General features: G+C 30.2%; 1 protein-coding gene across 2 annotated transcripts; it reads left to right on the forward strand.

Moving 5' to 3' along the window:
- Positions 1–4,065: 4,065 nt before the first annotated feature.
- On the forward strand, positions 4,066–7,901 carry LOC112775834 (cysteine synthase). 2 transcript variants are annotated; one of them, XM_025819729.3, is made up of 11 exons: positions 4,066–4,240; positions 4,791–4,847; positions 4,962–5,071; positions 5,348–5,405; positions 5,750–6,013; positions 6,099–6,236; positions 6,324–6,375; positions 6,827–6,906; positions 7,151–7,210; positions 7,346–7,426; positions 7,593–7,901. In XM_025819729.3, exons 2-11 carry the CDS (start codon positions 4,806–4,808, stop codon positions 7,683–7,685), a joined length of 978 nt encoding a protein of 325 aa, XP_025675514.1. In that variant the 5' UTR covers positions 4,066–4,240; positions 4,791–4,805; the 3' UTR covers positions 7,686–7,901. The 2 variants fall into 2 exon arrangements, with proteins under 2 accessions (XP_025675514.1, XP_025675515.1); XM_025819730.2 differs by having other exon boundaries at positions 4,089–4,308.
- The last annotated feature ends 256 nt before the right edge of the window (positions 7,902–8,157 follow it).

The following is an 8,157-nucleotide window of genomic DNA, read 5'->3' on the forward strand; positions in this document are numbered from 1 at the left end:
AAGGCAAATATGTACAATAACCAATAATAAGGCACACGTTTGCAATTCCCCGGCAACGGCGCCAAAAATTTGATGGTGGAAAAATCGTCGGTAAAGAATTTCACAAAAAAAAAATCGCGTTGCAAGTATAGTTCTAAACCGACAGTTAAACCTCAATCAAATTTAATTTGTTTGTCACTTAAGCAAACCCAATAAAAATCAACCGAAGTATTTAAACCTCGAGTTGTCTCTCAAGGAATTGCAGGGAAGTGTACTTATAATTGGTTATGAGGAAGTATCTTTTTAGGTTTTTTAAATGTTGAACAAGGAATTTAAATGACACGAAAACAAACTAACAATTAAGAAAAGTCTTAGCAAGGATTGATAATTGAAATTCCTATCCCCATTATCATAATCACTTGTAATGGTAATTGCCTTTTACTATCACTTAGTTAACCTCTAATAATTGAAGGTAAGTCAAGTGAGAAAATCAACTTGAATTCACAAGTCCTAATCAAAGACTAGAGTTAGTGAAGTTCAAGCCAACTAGCTAGTTTTAATCACCAACCAACAAGAGACTTTGATGATTCAAGAGTCTCCAATTAATCAATTCAAGATAAGAATATAAAAATCTAACTTAAAACCCTCCCAAGTATTTTATCAAACACTTGGAAGGCACAACATAAAAAAACATAGAAAACTAGCAAAGAATATTAAATTCAAACAACCAATTACAAACATTAATAATAACAAACGAAGAAATGAGCAATAAATATGGAATACCACAAATTGCATTAAAAAAGGAAATCAAATCTAACATGAGAATTCATAAACTAAATTGGCAACATAAAGTAATCAACAAAGGAAATAAATAAACTAGAATGCTAGAACAATTAAAAGTGGAAGAGAAACTAAATTGAAAATAAGATAGAATTCAGAATTTGAAAAGGAATAAAACTAAGAACCCTAAAACCTAAAGAGAGGAGAGAGCTTTTCTCTTTAGAAAACTACATCTAAAACCTCATGTGTGAATAATGAGATGTGTCCAATTGATTCCTTCACTCTGCAGTCTCTAATCAGTGTTTTTGGGCTTGAAACTGGGGCAAAAACAGCCCAAAAATTGTCCCCAGCGTTTTCTGATACATGCAGCACATGGCTCTGTCACGCGTACGCGTCGCCCACACGTACGCATCGCCCACACGTACGCGTCGCTGAACTTTCGCAAGGTCACGCGTACGGGTGATCCACGCGTGCACGTTGCCTAACTACATGGAAACTATGGCAAATTGCATATCATTTTGAAGTCCCGGATGTTAGCTTTCCAAAGCAACTAGAACCGACTCATTCAAACCTCTGTAGCTCAAGTTATGATCGATTTAGTACGAAGAGGTCAGGCTTGACAACTTAGCAATTCCTTCAATTTCTTGTATTCCTTCCACTTTTGCATGCTTCCTTTCCATCCTCTAAGCCATTCATGCCTTGTAAATCCTGAAAACACTTAACAAACATATCACGACATCGAATGGTAATAAGAGGGGATTAAAATTAGCAAATTTAAGATAAAAGAAGCATGTTTTCAATTATGGTACAAAATTAGAAAGGAAAATGTAAAACATGCGAATTCTATGAATAAGTGTGAGAATAGTGGATAAAAATCTACTAAATTAAGCACAAGATAAACCCTAAAAATGGGGTTTATCAAATACCACGACCAACAAAAGTATAATCAACCTACTTTTCTTCACATATAAAGGTATGGCATTCTACTCCAAGGATATACATTGAATTCTCAATACTAACTTAAACTTCAGAGCGCATTTGCAGGTGCACTCTCCCCCTTTTTTGTTCGTACTCTGCACGATTGGACATCTCCCTCCAGATATCCATACAGAAATAAATACAATGTAAATTAATAAATACACTGTACATTATATATTTTGATCATTAAAATAATTAAATTATTTATTTAAAAAAATTGCCCTAAGAAAAAGGTAGTAACTAAGGACAAAATTAATTTATAAAATCCGATTCCGTCATTCCGAACCTCGCCTTATATACGGAAGTGTACATTTCGTCATTTCCTAATCTTTCTTTGTTTTTCTCTCTGTAATTTTTATCCAATTTAATGTTAAAATTCAATTAAAAAAAAAAAACATTATAATTTGAAGGCGTTGTATTAGTAAATACTAAGGACAAACTTCACTAATAAATTAAATCCAAACCTCGTCTTATTATATTCGGAGATATCAACACATGTCAATCTTTCTTTGTTTCTCTCTTGTGATTTCGATCTAATTTGCTAAAATTTTGATTTTAAAAAATAATTTTCTAAAATTAGTTTTTAAAAATAATTATAGTTATATATAATAAAATAGAAAAATGATTTTAATAAATATGAATGACAAAATTATATTTGATGAAATTGTTTTATATATATATAAAATAAAAAATAAGAATAAATATAAATATTTAATAATATATAAAGTGATATTAAATTTTTTAACTTGAAAAAATGTTCTTTTTAATATATTTTAAGGTTAAAAAAACACACACATATATATATAAATTAAATTATTGTGTACTCTTAAAAACATAATCATAGGGTTAATAATTAAAGATAAAATATAAGTTAAATTGATCATTCCGTTAGTTGAATGATGATATGATAGGTTAATGCGACGTATCATAAGACGATTAGTTGACGTATCAAATTAGTGACATCCGACATGCCACGTATCATTTAACATGTTATAAATTTATTTATAATTAAATTAGTCACTAAAAATACATATATAAATCATTTTTATACCTAAAATTTTTAAAATTGATCAAATTAATTCTTATATAAATTTTTATAATATTAAATTTGTAATATTTCTTAATCCTATCCATTTTAATTTTATTTTTTTACACTTTAATAAAGAATTTTTCAAATAAAATAATTAAAATAATTAAATTATTACAAAATTAATTTCTCATATGTATTTTTAGATTTTTTATTTTCAAATTCTAATTTTTTGTAGTGAAATTTTTTATATAAATAATTGTATCAAACTATTATTAATTTATTATCTATCTATTATATATTACTATTTTTATAGCTAAAATATGATACATGCATTCTCTTATTGCAAATTTGTAATTAAAACTAATTTTTTTCTCTAAGACTAATGAATTCTTTCCTCCTCTCTTTCCTTTTCTCTATCTCATTTTTCACCCACTCTATATCATTTATATATTATTGTCAATAATTAATTATAAATTTAACAATTAAAATATGTAACATGATATTCTCTAATTGTAATTAAAATTAAAATTAAAATATTAAAATTAAAATTGAAATATAACTATATTATATATTTATATTACTAATTTAACAACCAAAATATGTCATATGACACTCTCTCATTAAAATTAATATAAAATATTTTCTTCTAAAATTAATAAATTTTTTTTCATCCTCTTATTAGGGACAAAAACACTAGTTAGATACTAAAAATTTTAATATTTTAGATTTTACTAAATAAATATAGTATTATTTTAAAAAAATTATATTAAAATATTAAAATTCAAAAAGTGATCCCACAAATTAATTTTTTAATTATTGAGTTCTACCATATAATTAAACAATAATAAAAATTATCATTTTAAAAAATTTAAATTTTAAAATAACTACTATATTATTTAGTGATATTTAAAATATTAAATTTTTAAATATATAATCAATATTTGATAAATTCTTTTAAATAAAAAAATTACACTATAAAAAAAATTATAATTTAAAAATATAAAATTTTAAAAAATAAATAACAAAATAATTTTATAATAATTTAATAATTTTTATTATTTTTTGCAAGAAAATTCTTTTATTAAGATTTAAAAAATAATATTAAAATTAATAATATTAAAAAATATTTTAAATTTAATATTATAAAAAAATAAAAAAATTTATAGAAAGTCTAATTTTTTTGAAATTTCTAAAATTTCTAATATAAAAATGATTTATATTTAAATTTTTTAAAATTATTTTAATTATAAATAATTTTTCTACATATTAAATGACACAAAACCTATCACTAATTTAACACGTTAGCTAACACGTCAGGTAATCGTTCTATAGACAAATTTAAGTATTAACTCGGTAACCATAGTGTCTCCGAGAAAAACTTTACCAAGTCTTCATCTTCATATTTTCGGATTTTCCAATTTCTCCTCTTTTCAATCTTATCTCCTCTTTCTGTAGAAAGACCCTTCAACCTAGGTAAGACCCGATTCATCAAAATTCATATCGCTCAATTTCATCGTCACCATTTTCTGTTCCTATTAGAGGTTTATCACTTCTCTCTACTCTCTTACTAGCTATCTCATGTAGCCGCTTTTTTCTTTTTCTTTTTCTGGTCATGTAATCAAGTCATGAAGCCCTAGTGAAAATGAAAATTTCATGTGCACTTTACTTGGATTAATTAATCGATGATGAGAAGTTTCAACGTTTTAGGCTTCTAAGCTTAGACTTACCACATTTTCTTTTCATTTTCATTGATCATTCCGTGGACTCAACAGTAATTTGAAAAGATCTAATTTGTTTTTAACTTGGCTGTTCGATCTCAGATTTTATTGGTTTTACTGTTTTCTTTACCGCAAGGATGGATGGATTGTAATCTCATTCACGCGAAAATTCAAAGGATTCTTAGATATAGAAATACAAGTAGTCAAGGCTGTCAATATGAGTAATGATGAATTATGATTTTTTTTATAAATCTGTTTAGTGGTATTTACTAAGATCTCTACATTACTTTATGATTCTTTTGCAGAGATTTTGTTCAAAAATGGCGGAAGAGAAGTCAACCATTGCAAAAGATGTCACTGAAGTAAGTCAAATGTTAAACCGCACCTTGCTATCTGTCTCAATAATCAAAACATTTTAGCTTGAAATCTATATGATTGGGAAATGTTGCTAGTTATTTATTTGTTTATTATCACAGTTAATTGGGAAGACTCCGTTGGTGTATCTCAACCATGTTGTCGATGGGTGTGTCGCCCAAATCGCTGCTAAGCTGGAAATGATGGAGCCCTGCTCCAGTGTCAAAGATAGGTATATAGAAATCTTCTTTCTTATATCTGAAAGTGTTGGGCTGCAAATGTATGGTTTTTTAGTCCTTTTATGTTGTTTTGTTGAGGTGACTTAACTTTTAATTTTATAGTGATCTTTGTGTTGTTGAGATTACCGAGCTGTTAATTTTGTAGTCTTTTGTGTTGTTGAGATTGCTTAGTTCAATTTTTGAGGTTCTAATAGGTGATATATTCTAATTGGCATCAAGGAACTTATTGTTGTCCATATATTGTTAATGTTTAAGTTTTTCCTTTGCAGGATAGGATATAGCATGATTGCAGATGCTGAGGAGAAGGGACTAATTCATCCGGGTGAAGTAAGTTTTGGTTTTGACCTTCTTTCCTGCTCTGATATTTCAATTCATTTATCACCGACACTTCATATCGCATAAAAACTTCGTTCTACCCTTTGTTTAGGCTTTATTATATGTAGATGGTAGATTTTATGTAATTCTTTCTGAAATTGATATTTTGTTGCTCTCCAGTTTTAAAATGTTGAAATTGGAGTTTTTCAGTAAATACTCAGTGAATTGATATCAATTTATCAATACACTGCTGCCGTTCAACCATCCTTAGCAATTCGTACTTGGGAAGTTTTTGTTTTGATGTTGGATGAATAAAAGAAGAATTAACAGGCTTGAAATTGTTTTTTGTATTGTAGAGTATCCTCATTGAGCCTACCAGTGGAAATACTGGCATTGGTTTGGCATTCATGGCTGCTGCCAAGGGTTATAAACTTATTATAACCATGCCAGCTTCAATGAGCCTTGAAAGAAGAACCATTCTTCGAGCTTTTGGAGCCGAGTTGGTTCTCACAGATCCAGCAAAAGGTATGAAAGGAGCTGTTTCAAAGGCCGAAGAGATATTAGCAAAGACCCCAAATGCTTATATTCTTCAGCAGTTTGAAAATCCTGCTAACCCAAAGGTAATAATTCTGTCCTTGTATTGTATTCTGAGAATCAATTGGTTGAAGAGAATTAACTAACTAGCTCTCTTCATCCTCTTCAAAGATCCACTATGAAACCACTGGACCAGAGATCTGGAAGGGGTCTGGTGGTAAAGTTGATGCTCTTGTTTCTGGGATTGGGACTGGAGGTACAGTAACGGGTGCTGGGAAATATCTGAAAGAGCAGAACCCTAATATTAAGGTTAGGCTTTTAATTTTCATTCATATTATCAGTTTTATTTTTCTAGTCTATCCGTTGTTTGACTTACACCTATTCTCTTGTTTTTAGCTCTATGGTATCGAACCAGTTGAAAGTCCAGTATTGTCTGGAGGGAAACCTGGTAAGAGTCTTAACTCTTCTGAATTTCATTTTATGCCATTGGTCTCTGTTTCCCAAATAAACATATAGGTGTTTTGACAGTTCTTTGGAGAGTATCGTTGGTCACAGTCTGTATAGAGGGATACATCTTATTGTTGAGTTCTTGTTCATATACTTTGCTTCTCTTATTTTACACTTTAGAAGCATTTTAAACACTTGTAAACTCATGAGCTCATGTATAGCTCAGCATGTGCGCTCCTCTCGTATAAAATAAAAAGAAAATGTTGTACTACTTCCATTTTTTTCTTTGTTGATAAAAAAAATATCATTAAGACCGAGAGAAGAGATGAAACAAGATAGAGGACAAGATTATTAACCTTTTAGTCTACATTCATCTGTATGGTTGTATTGAAACTTATCAAATGCCTTTTCTAGTTATCATTCCCCTGACAAATGCATTGTTTGTGTACAAGGTCCTCATAAGATCCAAGGAATTGGTGCTGGCTTCATCCCTGGTGTTTTGGATGTCAATTTACTTGATGAAGTTATCCAAGTAAGGCATCTATTTTTTAATTTAAATTTAAATAATGTGTGTTTAGTTTGTGTGTGTGTTTGTGTTTTTATGTGTAATAATCTGATGCAACTTTTCCTTGGGAAGACCAGAAGGACCTTAAATCATTGCATAGACAGGGCCAGGAGTTCTGATAATTTGACCTAGCAATGTGATGTGAGAGTCCTGTATACTTTTTTTTTTCACTCGGATTGATGGTGACACATAATATTATTTGTTTTTGTAGATTTCTAGTGAAGAAGCTATTGAAACTGCGAAACTTCTAGCGTTGAAAGAGGGTCTGTTGGTAAGTTCCCCTGAAAGATATTTCAAAGGGGATCCTCCCCCAAATTTGTTTAGATGCTTAGCCTTTTCTACTTGCATGATTTAGAGGGAATATTTTTTAATGTTATTCTGTGTTTTTGATGAACATGAATTGCAGGTGGGGATATCATCTGGTGCTGCTGCAGCTGCTGCAATTAGGATTGCAAAGAGGCCTGAAAATGCTGGAAAACTCATTGTTGTAAGTTTGCACTCGTTCTGTTCATCTTGTATTAAAATGCAGTTATTATAGCTGTCTTTTTAATTGGTTTTCTTGAATCAACCTCCTGGTTTCCTCATTATATTGAATAAGGATTATTAAATATGCCATATTCGAGAACTAACACACTCATCGGGTGCCTGAATAGGTGGTCTTCCCAAGCTTTGGTGAGCGTTATCTTTCGTCTGTGCTCTTTGAATCCGTGAAGCGAGAAACAGAGAACATGGTCTTCGAGCCCTGAACTTCTTAGAAAATTGTGCTTAAATCTGAAGTAGGAGGCTTTGTCAGAGCTTTTCAAGTTGAAGCTTTTGGTTGGCTTTTGATATGCCTTTGCCATATTTATCTGGAACATGATTAGCTCTCCTATTCCTTGTAAATTGACTTCAATTGAATAATGCCGTCTCAGGTGGTGCTTTTGAGATGTTTGAACTCATTCATAAAAGGCAGTGTTACCTCACGGAATTTATCTGTTAACCATCCATATTTATGTTTTGTAGGGGGTTCTTCATAATCTTTAACAAAATGGTTTCAAAAACTAAAATCAGAAAATGCCATTATTTCTTGTATGAATCTCTGTAAATGAGCCTCATCACCATAGACAACTGCGACGGTATCAAATAAGTGTATTTTAGGGATGGCAACGGCATGGGGTGGGGGTGGAGATGTCTCCCCATTTCCCATCTTTGCCCCCAGATTTGTTATTAGTCCCTGTC

This window comes from Arachis hypogaea, chromosome 19, assembly GCF_003086295.3.
Source record: "Arachis hypogaea cultivar Tifrunner chromosome 19, arahy.Tifrunner.gnm2.J5K5, whole genome shotgun sequence".
Lineage (NCBI taxonomy): Eukaryota > Viridiplantae > Streptophyta > Magnoliopsida > Fabales > Fabaceae > Arachis > Arachis hypogaea.

Coding starts and splice junctions, on each gene's coding strand:
- LOC112775834 (XM_025819729.3), top strand. CDS start 4,806: ATGGCGGAAGAGAAGTCAACCATTGCAAAAGATGTCACTGAA. Junction 5,406..5,749: donor GACTAATTCATCCGGGTGAA/GTAAGTTTTGGT, acceptor TTTGTATTGTAG/AGTATCCTCATTGAGCCTAC. Junction 7,427..7,592: donor ATGCTGGAAAACTCATTGTT/GTAAGTTTGCAC, acceptor GTGCCTGAATAG/GTGGTCTTCCCAAGCTTTGG.